General features: G+C 43.5%; 1 protein-coding gene across 2 annotated transcripts in view; it reads right to left on the reverse strand.

Annotated features, from left to right (window-relative positions):
* Positions 1-19,380, reverse strand: part of SdhA (succinate dehydrogenase, subunit A (flavoprotein)) — a 141,318-nt gene extending 121,938 nt beyond the window's left edge. The window contains exons 1-3 of one of the 2 annotated variants that reach the window (XM_037420232.2): positions 19,225-19,380; positions 18,388-18,456; positions 211-372 (exon numbers count right to left, since the gene is read on the reverse strand). In XM_037420232.2, coding sequence (XP_037276129.1) covers positions 211-372; positions 18,388-18,456; positions 19,225-19,284 — 291 coding nt within the window. In that variant the 5' untranslated portion in view covers positions 19,285-19,380. Of the gene's footprint in view, positions 1-210; positions 373-4,362; positions 4,411-18,387; positions 18,457-19,224 lie in introns of those variants that run through there. The other variant, XM_075886388.1, reaches the window with a different exon arrangement.
* Between the last annotated feature and the right edge of the window lie 3,552 nt (positions 19,381-22,932).

Below are 22,932 nucleotides of genomic sequence, written 5' to 3' on the forward strand. Positions count from 1 at the left end.
CAACAGTCAACTCTTTTGCGAAGTAGAGCTCAAGCATGGTTCAGAAACGTTTAAGGCATGATGCTTCATCTAGAACTCCGCTAACGACGTACTTGATGCAAGCAAGTACATCTGGTTTTCCCGATACCAAGAGTTTTCCCAAGACGAGGCCGTTAATTTTGGTCGTCTGGTGTGCCTTGCATAGACTAGAAGCGACAGCTAGTGGCGTACCTGTGCAGCCACAGTATGGGATCGAGTGGGGAACAGTTTGGTGATGCAGGCAGTCTTGAAGCCAGCCTCCACGAGGCCCGAAGCAGCCCGCAGGCCCGCTCCACCAGCGCCCACCACGATGGCATCGAAGGTGTGGTCCACCACTTCATAGCTTCCGGCAAACTGCAAACAGCCATAGTCACCTGGTCAGGATGTGCAACCACTGTGCCACTGATGTTCAGGGACTGGCAACATCTGTCAATTATAAATTATGTTCACACAGTCGAGAATGTTTGCTACTTAAACAAGTATTATCTCAAAATAGCACAGAAAGTCGCAAAAGATAGTATGTTGCACAAACTTTTGGAGTAGTCTTAGGTAGACAACATAACATTATGGAACATATTAACTTTCTTAAAAGTTCTATCCTTATATAGTCGTTTGAGCACTGTTCCAAGCTTTTTGTGGTTTTGTGGGAGTGGAATGACATAAAGAGCTTTCTAAAATTAACTAGAGGGGACTGTGGCGCTGCAATCATTCAGCGACAATGAGAATGATGGGTAGTACATGGATTTGCCTAGTCTTGGTACTTGCAGACGGCAAATCGCACTTGTGGCTTCATTTGTTGCTGTGTTTTGGTTTTGTTATGAAAAAAAGAATGAACCCTTTTGAACTTCATGACACGATTTGAAATGGTAAGCCTAAAAAAATAAGGTGGTGAAGCACAGCGCTGATCATTTGCCGATATTCGTTCCGTGAGAAAACAGCTCCAAGCCACACGAACACACACGGAGCCAGAAGTACGAAGATTAGACAAATCTGTGTACTACCCATCATTCCCATGCTCGCTGAAGCGCCATGCATTGCAGCTCCCACAGACACTAGCGCCAGAGTTTCCTCGAGTGTACATTTAGGTAACTCTATAAGATAGGAGACCCTTCAAGAGTTGTGGAGTAAATGGCAGCACAGGTTAGTGCTTTGCATACACACAAGTTCGCACGTCAGCCCACAAGGTTCTACAATCTATACAATTCAACAGTTCAAAAAACATAGAAACAGTAATGCAGTAAAGAAAAGCCAACACAAGCACTTTCTCACGGCAGCAGCAGTGCATTAAGGCCAAGATGGAATTACAATCACTCACCAATTTTTTCAGCATGTTTTCAACATGATTTCATTCCCGATGCTGAATAAAAAATTCCAATTGAAGTATATTCAACAGTGTCACAGGCATACACAGGCATGTCAATACCGTATGACTAGACATTCTGATTTGCGAGGTTTCAGTGGCTCAAAGACGAATGGATAAAAAGAAAATTGATTCTCCATCCATTTAATAAGCTTACGCAAAATGTGTACCATGTTCAGCGCTTCAGCACAGTAGGACACACTGGCCATGTCTGCTGTCTGCACAATAAACTGGTAACAACAGTGGACCTGGTGGTGTAAATACAACAAATATTGATGTATTGCTACAAGTAACTGCAGGGTATTGAATTTTTCCGAAAGCAGAAGGAAACAAATGCCAGCTGAACCAGTCAAATTGTAGACACACCCAAGAAACAAGAAAATGGGTTGGCCAACAACTCGCACATGAGCCAATTTACTTGGACTCATGAGGCCGAGTCCAAGTAAAATTCTAGTGAACTGATTGAGCAGAATTTTGGCAAATATAAGCGATAGCTGGCAGAGGAGGTCATATTTATTTCTTGGCCGTTAATCAGTTATCAATGCCTGTCATCGCACCGCCTCCGTGGCTCAGCACCATTTATTTCATTCTTTTAGCCCTATTCTGCTGATTTCCATGTTTCAGATAGCCACAGTAGAAGGAATACCTAAGTCCCTGCAATGACAAGCACTGTACCAAAAAGTCCAAAAGTAGAGAGGAAATGCATCAACCTTTGACAAGAGGAAGGGGGGGAGGCATGGATGTGTAATGTGTCACATATGATGCCTGGTAGCCTCTGGCAAGCAAAACAATAAAATAAAGAAGCCTGCTAACACAGTTGGGGCTGACATGTTTTGCAGTTGCTATCAGTTAACCATACGGCTGTTGTCTTGTGATGTCACGGACTAGCTTATCACAACTGCCGTCTGGATTTTATTTTTTATTACACATGCCGACCAGAGCAGAATATTCTCATCTGAGCACTGTGGTAAACAGATTTGCTTGCGATGTGAGGAACAGAAGCTGATGCCGCTTTGTTACTGTAATACCCAATGCAAGGCAAACATCACACACGCACACACACAAAAAAAAAAGAAGAGAGACCAATACCAAAGTAATGGTGATAAAGAATAGTGCCATATTACATAAAAAATGCTGAGGAGGATTAGCCAGATTTTTATAAAGTTTAACGATTAAAATTAATGGCATAATGCAAAACAGGGGGTTATCAGGAATACTTATGCTTGTTGTGGATTCTTGAATTACATGTGACTACCTGAAATAGTTTTTTTTCTTTTTTCTTTTACGAGCACTAAAACTGGCGTATGAGTGATTTTTGCTCTTCTGTTAAAACAACTGTCTATCCAAATGCGCTTCACAGACATAACTATTCATTTGACTTAGTGGACGACATATTATGTATCCTACTTGCCCATGCAGCTAAATATCATTTACACCAGCATTTCTGCTATTTTCGAAGGCAACGAAACTGAAGGCTCCATTTTTTGGAACATTTTTGTGCCAATTTATAGTGGTGACAAAAAGCAAGAAATCAATATTAACTGTTAGGATTTACCATACTAAAACCACGATATGATTATGACAGGTGCTGCAGTGCATAGTGGAGAGCTCCAGAAATTTTGCCCACCCGCGGTGCTTTAAGATATGAGGCCAAGTGTCCGAAATTTTTTTTTAATATAGCAATAATCAGTAGGGATTAATTGTCTACAACGTCTTTTCAGAAAAGCATGCGTGGGGACTAGCTGGAACAAACTGTAGGTAATAGCGGTGCTACACAGTGGGCTATACAGACAAAGTGCCTTGTCTGTGTAGTCCAGTTTCTGCAACTGTGCAGCACTACTTCGCCTACATCTTTTTAGGCACATACATGTTAGCATTATAAAGCAAGCCCCATTTTTCTTGTTAATTTTACATAAATAAAAATTTCACTAAAAGTCGTCCTTACACCAATACTTCTAACTCGAGCTTCATTCATTAGAAAACATTTATCTTTGTAGGTACGAAGAAAAAGCTTTGGTTCATGCAACGAACCAAAACAATTGAAATCTGATTAATATTAGCAACATAGTGATTTACACAACCAAAAAAGTGTACAATAGGGGCACCTTAATATAGCAGGCAGCCATAATAATTGTTGCCATACAATTTTCCTTATTGAGGTTCATTGCACGCCTACTAATGTGATGAGTGTGCTAAGTTTCAATAAAAAATAATTACTAGCAAAAGTATTAAGACTTATGTACAGAAAAATATCACATATATGAGTTCTGAGGAAATCAATCAAATTGATTTGAAACAGGTGGAGCTAAGCACCAGATGATCAGGAGAAAAATTCTCAATATTTGCAGACCATTCCATTGCGCGCTTTACTAATGTGTGCCTTTGCTCAAGTGGCAACTCAAAGTTATTGTTTCCTAGCTTGTTTTGCAGCATCAGTACCATACCACCACGGTTTTCTGCTGCGGCTCTGACCATTTGTGAGGCAAACTTCTGCAGCGTAGAAGCCAGGCTCAATCTGAATTTTTTTTTTAATTATCATATGCAATTTTGCTGCCATTATTGAAATGACATACAGGGTCAAACAAAGGAAATTTGATGGCTTACAGGCTCACATACATGTCCTTGAGTGTGAATAGTGTATGTACCATGTTATGTATTCACCTGGTGAGAAGTTTGACCTGTATGATTAAACATCACAATTGATGACGCTTTAGAGCATTGTTACATGTTCGCACTTGATATGATTGCTAAATAACCAAAAAAACTACATATTTAGCTAATTTTATAATGCAGACAAAACAGGCACTTTCAGTTTCGGTTTGGTAGGTGATAGGTGGTGCAACATTTTCGCTTGCATCTATAACTATGTAAACGTTCCTGCAGTAAAATGATGGGCAATAAATTGTGCATACAACATGGAGGAATACTAAACAATGACATTTTGAAAAGAAAAAAATATTTGCTCTTTTCACTTGGCCTCATACCTTAACATGCACCAGTACACAGGCCTTGAGCATTTTCCCTTCCATTGAATATGCAGCTAATGCATCTGGGATTCAATTCTCTGACCTGCGGGTCAACATTTGAGCACCATAACCACCACGGCGAGTTACACCATCGAAATGTTAAAGATAAGGTGAAAAAGCAAATGTCCAAAGGCCCAGTGAAGTCCACAGTTGGCAATCAGACCTTAGAACAAGAGTATGCACCTACTAGGTCAGTTATAAACGGTATAGCCTAGCCCCTCATTATAAACGGTATAGCCTAGCCCCTCAAAGGAAATTCAATGCCGATGGGCTTCTATGATAGGAATTCCCTATTTATGATGGACATTAAAGTAGCGTTTTATTTTGGTGTTGCCCTGCACCCTCCCCTTCATTTCTCTCTTCCATCCGTTCACCTTGCAGTATTTTCACAGAAACATAGATGATTCTGCTGTTATTCTCACATACCAAAAGATCCCTGAAGAAATATGCTTGTCTATGACCCATCACATGCTGAATGCCATAAAATTTATCACACAACGAGCACGATATTGTTGCAGTTATGCTGCTGCAATATTGCAATGAATGGAAACCGAAACAAAAAGTGGAGCCTTTGTAGATTAGCAGCAGTGTACTGACATCCCTAATGGCCACGTAAAGTTGTGTGCGCTGCCAGCTCTTCGTGGCGCTCAGCTGGATACTACACAAATACTGCCTCGAGAGATTAATGTATTTTTCAGATGTATACACCGTCAACCAGACGTACTTATTGTGACTATACTCACTGAATATTCCATGGTTTGCTATTTTCCCATGTCTGGCTTGCGTTATGTGGAGTTTATGGGGAAAAAATGCAGCGGGTGAAAGGATCACTGACTGAAGTAGGTGACCGGTAGAAACGTCGAAGAATAGCTGAAGACGTTCATAATGAGGCAACTGATAATGGTCGCAGCGACAATGACGCCACGAATGAGCCAGCAGAACGAGAAAATGAAGTTCTGCTTTGTGAACCAACTGCTGTGGATTAACATTCACTGCTTTAAGTTGTACTAAAAAGTATGCAGTGATCACAATGCACTATTGACATTACTATGCTTTCAATGTCAACGTATTGCTCCACTTGCTACCTTCAGATGTGGCTGTGTGTCAGAAAGCACAAAAATGTGTTGTGGTTTTGATTAATAGGAATAAGCGTCTTATAATCCACTTACTATGTAAAGTACACTGGAACAGACAACTGTGCCTGAATTACTTCAATCTGTTGTAGCCCAAGAAAAAAGTGATGCTAAAATGCATTGACCTTCTAGCCCTTTGCAGTAGCAAAATGGTTTAGTAATTTAGTCATAACAGCTATGCACAACAAATTAGTGAGCAGTTAGAACCTCAGTTTCATACATTGATTATCTAGATAAATATTGCCAGTAGTCAAGCATGGCAATGCATTCATTTTTGTCAACTGAAACCTAATGCTGCTGTCTTATCTAATTGAGGATCACTACACAATTAGAAAAAAAAAAAAGAGTTCAAGTTGGACTGAAAGGCAGGCAATTCGGAACACACCCATAATTGGGCAGCACACAAGAGGAAACACACATTTTCTGGAATGCAATAAAAAAAATTTTTGTTTTCTTAAGGGCTTAACACAATAGACTTCTACCGGGGTCACACTCCCGCCGGTGGCCGAGTGGGGTGCAGTGGCTCGGTGCTTGGGGAAAGTTTTATTTTTTTTCTTTTTGAAAGCTTAATCTTTTCTCACAGTGGCAACATTAGCTGTGGTATGTGTCAGAGAACATCTAGGTGTGTGTGGTAAAGTGCGCGATGAAATATTTGCCATGCTGGCTGGTTGTTTATCTCAGAGAAGTGAACACACGTGGTGGCCTGTGCGAGGAACAGCGGCATCGTCTTCCCAAATGTCCAGTGTTGACTGTGGCATGTAGTGTGCATTGAAAGGCATTAACAATATTGGTTCACTTTTACAGACGGTGAAACTGGGAACATTGTGCGTGGTGTGTGCAGGGGGAATAACGAGATGCCTCCTGTTTGCGAAAACACTGGTATTCGTTGTGGGCCGATTGCAGTAACCCGTTGTCAATGGAACTTTACAATCTGACATTTTAGTCAAGGTAAAAATGCATTCGACGCGATAATCTGCGAGAGGGTACATGTCAGCGTATGCGTGGCGTGCAGAAAAATGAAAGTGCATGATCTCCGGCTCATATATAAGACTACGCATGAGCTATAAGCATGTTGTAGCGTTGCTGAATCTGCATATACACTCCACCACGGCTTTAACTCGTATTAACTGATACCTGATATGTGTTAATGAAAACTGCGGAGATTTTCGTTTCTTACCTACTTTGTACTTTTACAGCTCGATCCTTATGAAGTTACGATGCGGACTAGAAGTTTGTGCATATCTACGTGAGTGAAGTCCACTGCGTGCTACTCGCGTCTCTCAGTACTCTAAATTAAGTTTCTCCGACCATCCATCTACGACGAGCAAATTTCCGCACTATGAGCAGTGACCCTTCCGCCAACCCCTTCTTTCAAAAGCTGTGACTTTGAACATAGCAATGTAGAAATTTCTGTCGAAGGAATCCAGACACGCAGCTCTGCTATGCAGAAATATGCCGCCAGCGGAACTTTCTTGCCAAGCAGCATCTGCTCCGAGAGGGTATAGTGGGCGGGGTGCCCGCAGTGACGTCACACTGTTTACAAACAGGAAGAGGTCTATTGCAGGCCGAGTCAAATTAGTTTTATATATTTGTAGAGAATTGACAAGACTTTCTCTGCATATGTCATGGTGCTTTAGAATACAGAAATCAGTTTATTTATTCTGCCAATTTAAATTACTTTGTGCCTTTTTTTTTTGTCAGCGAGGCAGCTTGGGCCTGCATTCAGCGTTCTCTCTGACAATTTGCCTGTTTACCTTGTTTGTATTGCGACAGCATGAATCATCCAGACACAATTACAAATGTTCACCAGATACTTGGAGTAGCTGCTCAAATGTGATCCCAAACATTGTTTCTTTTTCAGTTGCTTCTACTGCGTTGTAGAATAATGATAGCTTTCGAAGGGCAACATACGTATGTTTGTTGAAAATGCGTGAAAGCTGCACTCACAATTATTCGTCCTAATTCACCATATTACCTTATCTAGTCAAGTGAGCCTTTGCCGCTTTGTTGACTGTTGAAGTTGATGTTGATAATTGGCCACATAGTTATGAATGCAAGCCTTGCAAGATTATTTTTTAATTTCTCCTGCGTCCCAGTTTTCATTGCAATAGAAATTGCATAGACACTCCTGGCTGTATTTTGCCGCCGGCGTCGGCGTCACTCACGGTACATGTATACGTATCTATATATTGCCACAGAGACTGTTTACAATATTCGACATTATGAGGAATCAGCGTCCACAGTCTTGTGCGCACTCTTGCTTGGGGCCGCACGACTCATGCCTCTTGTTCACAGGCACGAGCCAGTGTGGGTTGGAACTGCGAAGAAGAAGGTGCAAGGGCAGATGAACAGTGTTTGTTTTGGAACGCTCTAGCGGACTCTTCCATCTTTTCACACATAATTTTCAGGGCACAAGTTCGCCCATAATAAACTAGTTTTTGACTTTTACTCTCTTGCACCCGTTACATTCTGGTGGAGGTGCTGGGTATGATTGGAAGCCCCCTTGGCGCAAGAGAGCGAAGCCCCGATCCTTAACGATTGGAACCTGACGAACTGACTCCGGTACACCAGCGTTCAAGCCGCCGCCTCCGAGGAGAGCCGCCTGAATTCGCACCCCTCCCCAGTGCTCCAGCAACACAACCAGCGTCCACAGACAACAGAACGATGGCTTACCAAGTGACATCATCGGAACTTATTCTGTCCCCACCGTGCTTGCCTGAGCCCTTCCACGGCGACACGTTCGAGGATGTGGAGGATTGGTTAGAACACTTCGAGCGGGTTGCGAAAACCAACGGCTGGGATGAAGCAAGGAAACTGCGTCGCGTGTACTTCGCATTGGAGGATGCAGCGAGGACGTGGTATGAAAACCACGAAGCGTTTATACCGACATGGGAAGAATTCAGACGACAAATAGTAGCTACATATGCCAGCACCGATCGTCGGGAGAAGGCAGAGAACGCTCTACAGTCCAGAAACCAGCGCACGAACGATAGTGTTGGCATGTATATTGAGGACATGTCCCGCCTTTTCAAGCGCGCTGACCCGAACATGAACAAAGAGAAAAAGCTGCGTCACTTGATGCGAGGTGTCAAACAAGAGTTATTTGCCGGTTTGGTACGCGACCCACCTCGTACAGTTGCTGAATTCCGCAACGAAGACACCTCCATAGAGCGGGCATTGCAGCAGCGCTCCCGTCACTACAACCATGACACGAGTAGTGTTCCTGCGGATGTCCTCTCAGCAAACCTGGGAAGCAGCAGCGAAGCATTGAGGGAAATGGTGTGATCCATTGTGAAGGAAGAGCTCCAGAAGCTGCTGCCCCGACAAGTCGCAACGCCAGTTTCGTCTCTGACTACCATGATCAGAGATGAAGTTCGCCACGCCATTCTTCAAGCCGAACGCGAGGCGCAACCTGTTCGACTTGAACAGCAATTGCAGGAACACCCCGTACCGACTTACGCCGATGCCGTACGCCAGCCCGCCGTGCATACTGCTTCGTTTGCAGCTCCCAGTGGCTACCGACCGCTTCGCGTGGCTCAAACTATCCAGCTAACTCGAGGCCACGAAAAAGCGACGTGTGGCGCACACCCAACAAGACGCCTCTCTGTTTTCACTGCGGCGAAGCTGGACACCTGTACAGAATGTGCCCATATCGACGAGTTGGTCTCCGTGGATTTTCTCCAAACGCGCCATGCCCCCGAAATGGCGAAAGACCCATTGAAATTGAAGATTACTTGTCCGGCCATCTGTTTCCAACTGCCGGTTTCCAGCATCAGCCTAGATCACCAGCGCCTAATCGCTATCGATCGCCAAGCCCTCGACGATTTAGTTCACCTTCTCCACCTTCAACCTCAACACACCGTCGTTCAAGCAGTCCCCACCAGGAAAACTGAAGCCAGCGACCTATGGAGGCAAGGTCGCTGATGTCCGACCAACTGAAGATCCTCCGTCAAGATCCCAGTGCAGCAACGACGAGCGGAACACTACAACTAGGTTAGGTAAAGACAAAATTTCTTCAGACTTACGCGTTACCGTAGATGGGTGTGAATTTACCGTATTAGTTGGCACAGGTGCTGATTATTCGGTTGTCAGTTACGCTGCCGCAAAGGATTTAAAGAAAGTCCTGACGCCTTGGAGTGGAGCCCAGATACGCACAGCTGGGGGTCATCTCATCACACCTGTGGGAAGATGTACCGCATGAATCGGAATTCAAGGCGCTACTTACGTTGCTGACTTTGTCGTACTTTCGGAATGCTCTAGAGATTTAATACTCGGAATAGATTTTCTGCTAGCAAACGGAGCTATAATCGACCTGCAGAATTCTAGTGTCTCTTTTTCGACCAAACTGGCCATAGACACAAATGAGTCAGAATACACTGCATTACGTGTTATAGATTGTGATGTTACCGTGCCGCCACGATGCAGCGTAATAGTCGGTGTAAGAAATGAAGCATTCGTTCATTCTGAAGGTATAGCGGATGCAAACATCGAACTACTGCTCAAGAAAGGCATTTGTGTAGCTCGAGGCATTATTCAATTACGTGGTGGATGTGCCGATGTATTGCTCACGAATTTCGGAAACGAAATTCAGCACGTTGCAAAGGACACTGCTATCGCCTTCCTGCAGGGTTTTTAAACAGTGACGGACTTATGTGGTCTGGTGTCAGGGCCACCTACTTCGGAACCTGCGCCCGATGTCGTGGCAAGAGTTGCAATCAGCCAAAATCTATCCCCAGCCGAGAAGAAAATCATTCAAGACCTCCTAAGAGACTTCACCGGATGTTTCTCTACCTCGTCAAAAGTACGGCGGACCCAGGTTGTCAAACACCGAATAATAACAGATGAAGCTACAAGGCCGGTACATCAAAATCCGTACAGAGTATTAAGAGGTGAGATCATAAAGAACCAAGTGAAAGAGATGCTGGAGGATGATGTCATACAGCCATCCAATAGTCCGTGGGCGTTGCCTGTAGTCCTTGTGAGGAAAAAGGACAACACGCTGAGATTCTGTGTTGATTGCAGAAAGCTGAACAGCGTCACCAAGCGGGATGTCTACCCTTTGCCGCGTATTGATGATACGTTGGATCGGCTACGGCACGCAAGGTTCTTCTCTTTATTGGATTTAAAAAGTGGTTATTGGCAAATTGAAGTGAAGAAAGGGACCGTGAAAGGACTGCTTTCGTAACCCCGGATGGTCTATATGAGTTTAAAGCACTCCCATTCGGCCTGTGTTGTGCGCCTGCAACATTCCAGTGCATGATGGACAGCGTCCTTTCAGGCCTCAAATGGCAGTCGTGCTTAGTCTACCTGGACGACGTTGTGGTGTTTTCAGCAACGTTTGAACAGCATGTAGAGCGACTACGTTCGGTACTTCAGGCTATCCAGTCAGCCGGCTTGACGATTAAACCGGAAAAATGCCAGTTTGGATTCGAGAAGCTTCGTTTTCTCGGTCATGTAATCAGCCCTCAAGGTGTTAACCTGCACCCGGAGAAGACTGTGGCCGTAGGGCTGTTTCCCAAGCCAAAAGACAAGAAGGAGGTACGCCGATTTTTGGGTTTATGTGCTTATTATAGGCGGTTTGTGAAAAATTTCGCGAAAATTGCCGAACCTCTAACAAGACTCACAAAAGAGGACGTGCCATTTATTTGGTGCAACGAACAAGACAGTGCATTCAACGAACTAAAGAAACGTTTGCAAGCTCCACCTCTCCTGGCCCACTTTGACGAAACCGCAGATACGGAAGTTCATACAGATGCCAGCAATCTTGGCCTAGGTGCGGTCCTGGTGCAATGGCAAAATAGAGAAGAGAAAGTGATAGCATATGCTAGCCGCACCCTCTCAAAAGCGGAAAGAAACTACTCGGCAACCGAAAAAGAGTGCTTGGCAGTCATATGGGCGATCAGCAAGTTCAGGCCATACCTCTACGGCAGGCCGTTCCGTGCCGTCAGCGACCACCACTCACTTTGTTGGCTGGCGAGCTTAAAGACCCATGGGGACAACAATTATGCAAATGATACAATATATACAATATACAATTATACAATATATGCAAATGATAAAAAAAACTGGAAAAACTCCAGCACGCGGAATCGAACTTGGGTCCTCTAATTGGAGGTACAAGGCGTTAACCACTGCACTCCCGAGGAGCACGTCCTTCAACGTTCAAGCAGCAAGCTGTTTATATCTACCACTAAGCGCTTCTAATGGACATCTCGAGGGGGGGGGGGGGGGAATTGTGTTCTCAGCTTTACCAGCAAAAAGGCACAATGAGCGCGCGTCGCCACATCCCGCGGCAGCGCGCGCTTTAAACTCCTACGTGTACTTTGCCCCGCCTAGACGAGGAAACTTTCTCGCATGTCCTTATCTCGCGTGGAGGATCGTAGATCTTGGCTGGCCTCGGGCTTTACCAGGAATGATTCTGTCATAGTTACCAGACGCACAAAGGTCACTGCAACGATTACATTCTCCGTTTGCGAAAAGCGCACACTTTTCAGACACAGTGAAGTAACAACTGAGATGCTTATTCGTGTTTGTCTGCACCTGTGAATACGTTTCGTGCGTCATTTGTGTGAGAAACACGCGGCACGTTTCGATCTGCTTTCCATTCTGCGCGTGACCTTCTAATTAGATACTATCACGTTCATTGCTTCGCCTTTGCGGCAAAGCTGCGACGTTTTCTTTTTGTCTAGTTTACCTCAAGAGGGACAAGCTACACTTATGTGTGGCCCTGCTATTTTGAAATATTAGTGCCTAGTTAAGCATGGCAACATAGCTTGGTCTATGTTAAAACACTTCATAAAGTGCCACACCGTTGTCAGTATATTTCTCCAGGACAATTTCTACTTTCTCTAAAATCACATCTTTATCTGTCTGCGCTTTCTTCAAAAGAGACACTTTCACCTATGTGTGTTCATGCATGTTGTAATGCTATAGTATCTAGTTAAGGCTTCACGACTTTGTCAATGTTTAAAACTGGTAAGGGGCCACATAGTTAAGGGTACCAATGCTGTAAGACTGTTGCTTATATTTCTCCTGTGCCATGTTTGTTTTGGTATACCACAAAAAAGAAAGTGAACTTGCTCATATTACCATATATAGTCAATTTTCCATTTACCGTTTTGGCCCCGCAGGTACCTTATGCTTGCAACATAAGTTCTCACTTATGTCTGTGTCATATTTTATCTTGTCAGAACTTGTAGGATGTCTTGAAGAGGCCATGTTGGTTGGCCTTATTTTATATTGTTACTGTATGCAGTAGTTTCTCTTCCTTAGCTGCACTCTAAAACCACCATTGGTGCCCATATTCTGTGTTTTTATTTCCGTTTGTTTACCTATTCAATTGCAGGGTGTCTAGCAATTTGATATTTCTGAACTCCCTGACCTTACCAGGTTTTCCATGATTAAAAGCAAATTCCATGACCCCCACGTCAGCTTGAAAAACTGTGAACTGAAAACAAGCCCTCGAGTGGCGACAATAAATCAGGCGCTCTATATAAAATAAGTAAACATATTTACCAGACCCTCTCAGAATGTTCCGAGCGTGTGTAATAAATGTGAAAAATATGTGTATCTGGCCAAAATAAAACCCCTCAGCCAGGCAGTGAGCTAGTCAGCTGTTTAATGTTCGGAAGAACCACGAAGCAAACACAGCAATTCAGGGTAACCGCAGATGAAAGTTTGAAGGAGCCTGCGATAGTCCAACATCACAGTCAAAGCTGCCAAGAAATGTAGAAGTGGTGCCACCTCATGGCATTTATGTCAGATGAGGACACGGGAGACTGGCCGGTTTGACACTAGAGTGATTGATTTGCGAGGTTTACCGTCCCAAAACCACCATATGATTATGAGAGACGCCATAGTGGAGGGCTTAGGAAATTTTAAGCACCTGGGGTTCTTTAACGTGCACCCAAATCTGAGTACACGGGCCTACAACGTTTTCGCCTCTATTGGAAATGCAGCTGCCACAGCTGGCATTTGATCCCGCAACCTGCGGATCCCGCAACCTGCGGATCAGCAGCCGAGCACCCTAGCTAGCCACTATACCACCGTTACGGGGCGGTTATGCCACTGGAGTATGATCTATTTTACTATATTGGCTGCAGATCACGCCACTGAGATGTTGATTGGAGTGAATTAGATAGACCTGAACTGCTGTATTTAGAGACTCAGCTATTTATAGTGGATTGGATTAGATCTGATCTGACCTAGATTGCTGTATTTACTATTGATTTGCATCCCCGTCTAATTTGTGCACCTCTAAAATATACTTTCAAGCAAAAAAAGAAATGAATAACTACAACTCTCGTATTCTGTGTATCTCGCCTTGAAAACGGGTAACGAGAACATTGCAAGAACAGAGCCGTGTTGCAAAATTTTCTCTCTTTTACCGATGAGCACATGCATCTTGTATATGTCTCTGGGCTCTGATAATTAAAGTGCGATAAAAGTTCTCGGACAGCTGCAATGAAAGCTGGGGACGGCGTTTAAAGTGCCAACGTTTGAATGTGTGGTGGCAAGAAGGAATCTGTCAAGGTGCTTCCTTGATTCCAGAAATGAATCACGAATGTCGGCACGCTACCTTGACTTATGTAATCTGCTGTGGACGTGATGCTGAGGAAGTTTGCTGTTGTATCACCAGTAATAATAATAATAATAATAATAATAATAATAATAATAATAATAATAATAATAATAATAATAATCATATTACTAATAACAACAATAATAATAATAATATTAAAAGGTCCGAGTAGCCCGGCAAGCTTCTGCTAATGGCAGTTCTAGCCTAGACAAACTAGATGACCTTCAATTCGAACCGAAATCATGTCCTCGATAAATATGCATATATTTACAGGCGTGAGTAAAGTTGTGGTTCAAAAGTCAGATATGCCGTGTGATATGTAGAAACAACAGACATTAAAATAATGGATGTGGCAACATGGAAGCTAAGGAGTGCTTTAGCCAATGTGAAGGACAAGTTGCCAAGCAGAAATTTCTTCGGTCTTGTTTATACCACAGGCTGCCACAATTGTGACAACCAGTGCATCGGTGAAACTGGTGATTTCAAGAAAAGAGTTAAAAACACAAATATGACGCCACAGAACTGCACTTGATGAACACCCAGAATCTGCAGCCTACCAAAAAGACTTGTAAAACTCGTGTGTTCTGGACAAAGAAAAAACCTGCAGCTTCCCAAGGGGGAGGGGGCTCGAGTAAATGCCTCACGGAGTGGTGGGGGGTATTGCATGGATGCTGCGTAAGGAATGCTGCGTGGTTTAGGAATACTGAAACGTTCTTTTGTATTTATTATTCGTATTGACTGGTTGACGGTACTGTTGCTTCCATAACATCTACTCGAGACAAGCAAAGCGTCAAGTCAAGCGAGAGCCAAGTAAAGACACCCTTGACTGAATTTTTAATGCTTGATCCAGTGCCTACATATACCGAGTGGTCAGTGAACGGTCCTGCAGTGCGAGCAGTCAGTATTCACAGGAAGACGCTGCCTGGCTCGGCCTTGCGAGGCGGGAAAGTGGGAAGAGCGACAGTTGGCCCGAGATGCGAGCATGTGCAGTAGGGTTGTAGACACTACTACAAATAGATTCAAATAGGTTTGCAAATAGGTTCGACTAAAAAATGCTCTGCATTTAAACGAAGTTTGCATCATGCTTGCACCTGGAATCCAGATACAGACGATTGTACACACGCTGAACAGGAGTGATGAAACGCTTCTAACAATGCACTCTTGCTGCTTACGTTACGTATTTAGGCATATTTCAGTACCCTGTGCCTTTCTTATGGCTTTCATTATGAACAAGGCTCCCTACCCTATCGGGTACTGAAACATCGGTAAACCTTGTGTTCTATGGGTCGGTGTATCCTTTCGCGTTTGCACTCAGAAGCAGGAGTTATTCCCTCTCTTTTTTTTTTTTCCACACACCTTCTAGCAGCTCACTGTAGTTGCAGCTGAGAGAGAGACTTTTTAAGCTTTGATCAATGGTAATGCTTATTTTCCTGACAGTCACACAGAACTGCTGTCGGTTTTCATGACCTGGCCTGGTTTTCCAGAAATTCCCTGACTTTTCCAGAAGCACCCAAATTCTCTTACTTTTACAGGTTGATAGACACCCTGAGTTGTGCAATGTGGCAATCATAGCGGTTATTAAACAGAGTCTGTTTTATTAACTCTATGGTGGTAATGAGATTTTTAGGGGAGAAGCTCCTTAGGCCGTGGGTCGTTGCCTCCTCCATATGTATATGTAGCCACTTCTAGTTTTTGACTTTCTCAATAGATGGCATTGTGTGTATATGTCTTTGGAATAATGGTGTTAGTGGTTTTCACAGCATATCCACGGAGTGAATGATGATAAGTGGGGCGAAGCATTCGTTTGTCCATCCTTAGTCCAACTGTCTGTGCATCTGTCCATTCGCCCGTCCGTCCATGCGTCTGTGCTTTTGTCTGTCCATTTGTGCTTTTATCTATCTGCATGTTCGTTCGTCTGTTCGAGAGTCCATCCGCCCGGCGGTGCCTCCGTATGTTTGTTCTCGCTTCCGTCCGTGCCTCTGTCTACCCGACCATTCGGACAGAAGCATGGACGGATGGATGGACTTCTTGAAGAATGGACACACAGGCAGAGGCATGGATGAACGGATGGACCGACCGAAGGAAGGAAAAATGAACGAATGGAAGCACGAACAGACAGACACTTCGTCTCACTCATCATCATTCACTCTGTGGATATGCCGTGATTTCTTCTCATTGAATGAATTACAGGTAATTGGTTCATCCACGTTGAAGGCTATTTTCATTGCCTATCTCAGCTAGCCATAATAGGTGCCTCATCAGATTGTGACAGCATTAATGAATGAAAATTTTTCTGCTATATTCCTATCCTAGATAGGTAGAATTATTTTTGAGAAACTTAAACATATATTTTCTTTGAATTTTGATTATATGAAATATGTATTTTCTCTCCTGTGTAATAAATTCTTGCATCACTTTTTATCTTGACTCTCAGTGATGATTCTGTCTCACTGAATGCCGATTTCACTTGAAAGATCATAACATCTATGGTGGATTGATTCACTGCTGCTCTTCAAAACTACACTGCCAACAATGTGCTGTAAGCACCGAGATGCTTTTATTGCATAAAAAACGTGAAAACAATTCTTCCTTCTGCACAGTGATATGTTAGACTAATACAAAGCACTCCTCTAAGCTTTTTGGCAAATGTATATTACTGCTATCAACCATTGACAGGCAACATGCAGATCTGCATACAACTAGGCTGTTCATTTGAGGCTGACTTCATGACGACCGATGTAGAACATCATTACATATCATATGAATTTAAGAATTCCATTTAGTGCCTACTGCCATTGGCTGTACTAGCCTGTCACTTGATATTTGTAGAGATATGACAGAATGACGTTGCCTGTGCTTACGTGACCTGTGTGCATGAAAAAAGAGCCCTGAACGCCAAATTGTTTTGAGATAATGTTGCCGAATGTTCAAATATCTTGAAAATTACTACGGTTTCCTATATACTGAAACATAGCAGTAACATTGCAACAACATTATTACAATGATGCTGTTGCAGCTAGGATACTCAGAGGTCGGCTGAATGTTGCATTATAGTCTAAGCAGCACGGCGACATATATATATTGGTTCATGTCAAAATTGTGTTACTTTTAAGTTGCCGTCATGTTGTGGAACCTTTCAAGCAGCATTGGGAAAACGTTGCATAAACTTTGCTACAGTTAATAATTGTCTCAATGTAGTAGCAACTTTCAAGCAATGTTGCATAAGTGTTTCATCACTGTTGCAGCAATGTTTTCTTTGAATCGGCAATGTTTTCTTTGAATGTTGTGGGAATGCAGCCAAAAACGGACATTAGCCACCTTAAGGCAATAATGGAAGATAACATTGTTGTAACATTGTGACAACAATGCGTGCAACTAGGACCCTTTCCCTGCAAACTTATAGATAGGCCATTCTGAGATCTGAGACATAAAAAAGTTTCTTAGGACTTGTTGCTGGGCTAGTTTGAGATAAATTTAGATGCCTAGTCACCACCAGCAGACACAAGAAAAGAACATCCCTCGCAATTGCTAGAGAACAGCACAAAGACGCATCACAAATGTGCAAATAGTATGGCCTCACACAATCACTACACACATCAAACATAACGGCAAAGTACTGAATTCCAATTCAGATGTGCACAGGCGTGTCACCTGTACACAGTTCATCTTGTTCAAAGTCGCGAAAGGAGTGTCACTCGAGTGGCACTCTTTTCTTGTGCTTCTTTCAGTTTATGCATCCAGGTTTATTTTTTTTTTCTCGAAAATACAAAAGTTCCATTCAATAACATTTGAATGTTGGTTCACAATACGAGCAGTAATACACTCCTGTCGTACCCTCTTCCTGACTACTTTCAAGAAATTACAAGTAGTACTTTTTACATTATTAAGGGACATAAATAAGCAGCCTTATGTGTGTAAAACTGTCCTTGTTCTGTGACATGTTTCAGAACGACATGAGTCATGTGTGATTATTACCGGCCCCTTTCGATCGCGACTAACCCGACCGCCACCTAAGTACGCTGCGCGATCTGAGCCCTCTCGATCTCATGAAAGGATTACGATAGGGTGGGGTTATACACAGGCCGGATCGTCAAACACCTTCGCGGGGAATAAATTAAATTCAACAGTGTCAAGGAGGTTGCCCAACAGATGTTTGTAGCGAAGTGGACTAAATAAATAAATACAGCTGCGACGTGTTGGGGCATGCACTGACATGCTTAGGATGGCGCCAGAGCGGTTTCATCGATCACTTCCCCGGCCAGTACCCACCTTTTGCTCGTTCTTGCAAGATGCGTGGAGCTTCCTGTGAGCGGCTGGTGTTCGGTTCACTCTGCAAAGCTGTAACGAAAACACACTATACAACCAAAGCTTCTGAAAAAAAAAAAAAAAAAAACGCAGCAAGCTAGCGGCCACACGTGACGGCGAATGGGATGCCGGCCGGAACTAGCGTCAGATAACCGATGGCCGACGCGCCGCTCAATCAAGGCCAACAGGGCCATTCATTCCACTCCGTACGTTTGCAAAATGTGCCGCTGTCAAAGCGCACCATGTCATGCGCATAGCGGCCCCGACGGCTGTATTTAGGAAGAGGCCTTTGAGGATTTCATCCAAACTGCGCACTCGGGTCCCAATTGCGTGCTCGGGAAAGTCGTTAAAGAAACTTCACGCCGACAATGGGCATTCGTACGCTATTTCTGAATCAGAACTGCTCGTTAATGAGGGCGACACACGAAGCGCCGTTCCAAAAAACTACTTTGCAAAGGTGACCTCGTCGGAGCTCGCATACGGCGCGAACGAACACGGCGCAGGTAAGCCAGGTACGCTCGTAAAATATCTAGATAAAAATGACACAGCTTTAAAAAGTGATGTGCCTTCCCACTAAAACGATGTGGCAGCTCAACGCTCGCGATGCGCGTTAGACACCAGTGTTTATGCACTCCCAATTAAACGACGAGTTTCATCGCGTTAGCGAAAATAACCTGTTATACATCGTTTACTACGCACACTACGAAGCATAGGACACACAGACAACCCCGCATGTCCACACGCTCACTAGGCGCCAATCGAAGAAAACGGGTGCGGACGAAGAAAACCATTTTCGCTCACCGAAACATCGCGAAAAGCCGGCCGGACGAGCCACCGCGATGCGCCACACAGAGTCGCCATGATGCCTAGAGAAAATAACAAGAAAAACGTATCCCGCTCCGCAAATTAGAACACCTTCTCGCGTATAAATTACGTGGCAATAGCATAGTGGCGCTAGTGATAAGACAAAAGGTGAGACAGTGGCTGCGAGCGCACGAGATTATATAGGCAATTTATATCAATACCAGGAATACACAGAGTCGCGTGACATGACTTACATAATGTGATAAGGTTTTTGCGACGTCGGCTTGTTTGGGGTCATTGGCCGAAAAGCATTCAAAGCGCGTTTAAACTGGCACACGTTATAACGTGTGCCAGTTTGAAACTTGTTTTTTTATTAAATATTTATTTACATTTTTACTCTACTGCCTTCTACTACCTTCTCTGTTGATTATTTCAGGGCGTTTACTAAAAGTGGCAAGAGAAAAAAAACTTATGCTAGAAAATTATTAAAATGAGTGATCATGTTGCTTAAAATAAATGCCGTAAATTTAAAAACCTATTAAGATTTACCACAGTACACGAAAAAAAAATAAGGTGATTTCGGGTAATTTTTCTAACCATAGAGTTTCTCGCAAAAATATCTTGAGGGTAGTGCACTTACCTCAAGATATTTTTAGCGCCACTGTCTATGCAAATTTGCCCCGCCGTGGTGGTCTAGTGGCTAAGGTACTCGGCTGCTGACCCGCTGGTCGCGGGTTCAAATCCCAGCTGCGGCGGCTGCATTTCTGATGGAGGCGGTAATGTTGTAGGACTGTGTGCTCAGATTTGGGTGCACGTTAAAGAACCCCAGGTGGACGAAATTTCCGGAGTACCACTACGGCGTCTCTCACAATCATATGGTGGTTTGGGGGCATTAAACCCAACATATCAATCAATCAAATTTCTTAGACAGCGTCTCCTGCGCTACGCCACAGAACACCTTCCAGTTTGAAGTGGTTTATGGTCAGATTCCCAGTGGGGACCTGTTGCCAACGGGTCCCAGTTGGAACTCGATCACTGGCAACTGGTCCCGGTTGTCTCCAGTTGCCACTTGATCCCTGCGGTTCAAATAGGCAAGAAAGCTTGGCGTTGAAACTAGACAAGAAAGCTTGGCGTTGAAACTAGACTTCATTTAGAAACTTTGCAGGTTGAGTGCACGGGGGCTGTGAAGCATCTTGATTGCTTCCTTGGATAGATGGCAGACGCTCGCTGTTTCGTAGATTTCATGCATACAAAACCATCTGAAAGAAATATTTACACTGTTAGCAAAACTGCTATTACTACTTTACACATGCAATACTACCAGAAATTAAATTTCATCTTATTAGAAAATTGTAAAGCCGTTATTGCTATCAATCAAAACACAAGTACTGTAGTCGCAATAACGGACGGCTCCTGTAAGCAGAAACTGCGGCTCTTAATTCACACCTCTTATTATGTGACTCGATCGATGACTATACATAGCTTGCACTGACGTCAAGCCTAGGAATCCTGGGACACCATTCCGCCATGCTGGTGCAGCAGGTCAGCGGCCACGGCGGTGCAAAGTGAATGTTGGAGGAACGTTCGACGCGTCGTGACGGTTAATCTGCGCTGTCGTTGGTTGTTCCAAACGCATTTGTTGGGCAAAATTAACGAACACTCACTTTTTTCTTCCCCCAAAACCATATAACATCACTGAGAGCTAAGCGGGAAGTGGCGGGGATCCCGGATAAGACCTGCTGATGTATACACACTGATAGAAGAGACATACGTGTTTGTGACGCCTACGCCAGCAAAGGTAACGATGTCATTAACAGCGGGACAATTTATGTCTAAGCCACTCCGTCGTCTAAGCTAACTTGAGTCGTTTGTAGGCAGACTATCGAAACTAGGGGAGGAAGCCAAACGTTGCTCTGCGACGTGAATTTCATAACATTTCTCATACGCACGTTGCTTTCTGCAGCATATAGACAAGCTGCAACATCAGAACAAGCCCCCTTCCCCCAGCGCCTGTAATGCACGTTCAATGGGCTTTTGAAAGCACAACCCCATGTTTTTTGTAAAAGATCCACACACCTAGAGGCTGATCTCGCTACCTTTGTGAATGGTTCGCCTGCAAATGACGTGTTGCGGGGTAAGAATAAACATTGGGGACATCTTTGCAAGCCGCTTTCGAGTTATTCATGTTATAGTGAACGAGCAATCACGACAGGCTGGACCAGTTAAAGCAGACCTTCATTGATCGACGCGACAAGTGCACGGGAGCTAGATTTTTGATTGACGACTACGCGGCAAGCGACATAAATCTATTTCACGCATTCCTGTATTTTTCTTCGCGATATATATTGGCAAGCGTCCTAACAAAACAAACCAACAGCTCCTGCCATATGATACTTAAGAAAAAAAAGACTTGTGATGACACTTTGGTATTGAGTTACAGTAAATAGCTGAGTTGATTGTCGCACTAAATAACTTGCGCATTGATGAAACATTATTTAACTTTAAAAAATAAAATAAAACAACCTGCAACATACCTCACCGCGCAGAAGCACTTTGTCTTCTTGCCATTAGTCCATACTAATTATGGAAAACACTCTGGTTATTTCACGCCCTTATCAACCTGGAACAGTCTTCCCCTTAACGTTAAGCAGTCTTCATCATTAGCTATTTTTTAAAACACATTATTTACTTTTCTGCTGGATACCATAGAATTCTAAGATGTGCAATATTATCTACACCTGTTCATATTCATGCACTCTTAATGGTGCCACAGCCACTCATCTTTTTCTTGCTTTTTTCGTTCCTCTGTTCGTTACGTCAATAATATTTGGGTTTTTCTTTTATTTTTTATATGTTCTTTGCAGTGTTTTGTTGTACTTATAATTGTTAAAATTTGTTTTTTCAGTCTGTATTCCATTTATTTGTATAACTTATTCCACGTTGCTGCATTTTACTTGTGCATATTTATCACATTTTCTGACAGGAGGTCCCCCTTCAGCCAAGTGCTCTGGGACCTCCTTCTGTATGTTTATGTAAGCATGTATGTTTTGTACGAAAGTAAAAATAAATAAACTGAAACTGAAACTGTTTAGCCGACAGACCCTTGAACCAACCACTTGTAAATAATTATGCGCCTTATTCGACTTGAACGCCTACATTTCCTTGAGGGTGAAATCATTAGTGGAAAAAGCGAGATAATTGCTGATGTATCCGTAACAAATGTCCGGAGATATGTTCACGTCACTTGAAGAATGCGTTCCCGGTCGCATGCAGTGTGAAGGGATCGATGCTATCTCACTTTTCCACCTTTTAGGCAGAGCGAAGCCGCTCAGGCCCCGTAAGACCCGAACATAAAGTCGGGTCCAATGGCTGCGTAAGAAAAATAGTCGGCATCGCACACAATCCGCGCCGGTACGCGTCTTTATTAACTACCGTAATAATCGAGTTGATGCGTGTTTGTGTGCAGCGTGTTGCATCGTCTTAGGTAGGGCTCGCAAAAGTTGCACATACACTTAAGTATTCATGCAGCTCTTCTAACTTTCGGTATACACCAGCAACATAGGTTGCCTCATGCGGCCTGAATCCGTGCATTTTAAGCCATTCGTTTATCCTGAACTGTATTTTAGAACGAATATTTCATGGCTAAATGTGGCCTAATTGCTTTACCTTACTGTGCGAGCACTAATTCAGCCATAAGTACACGCG

The sequence above is a fragment of the Rhipicephalus microplus genome, chromosome 2 (assembly GCF_043290135.1).
Source record: "Rhipicephalus microplus isolate Deutch F79 chromosome 2, USDA_Rmic, whole genome shotgun sequence".
Lineage (NCBI taxonomy): Eukaryota > Metazoa > Arthropoda > Arachnida > Ixodida > Ixodidae > Rhipicephalus > Rhipicephalus microplus.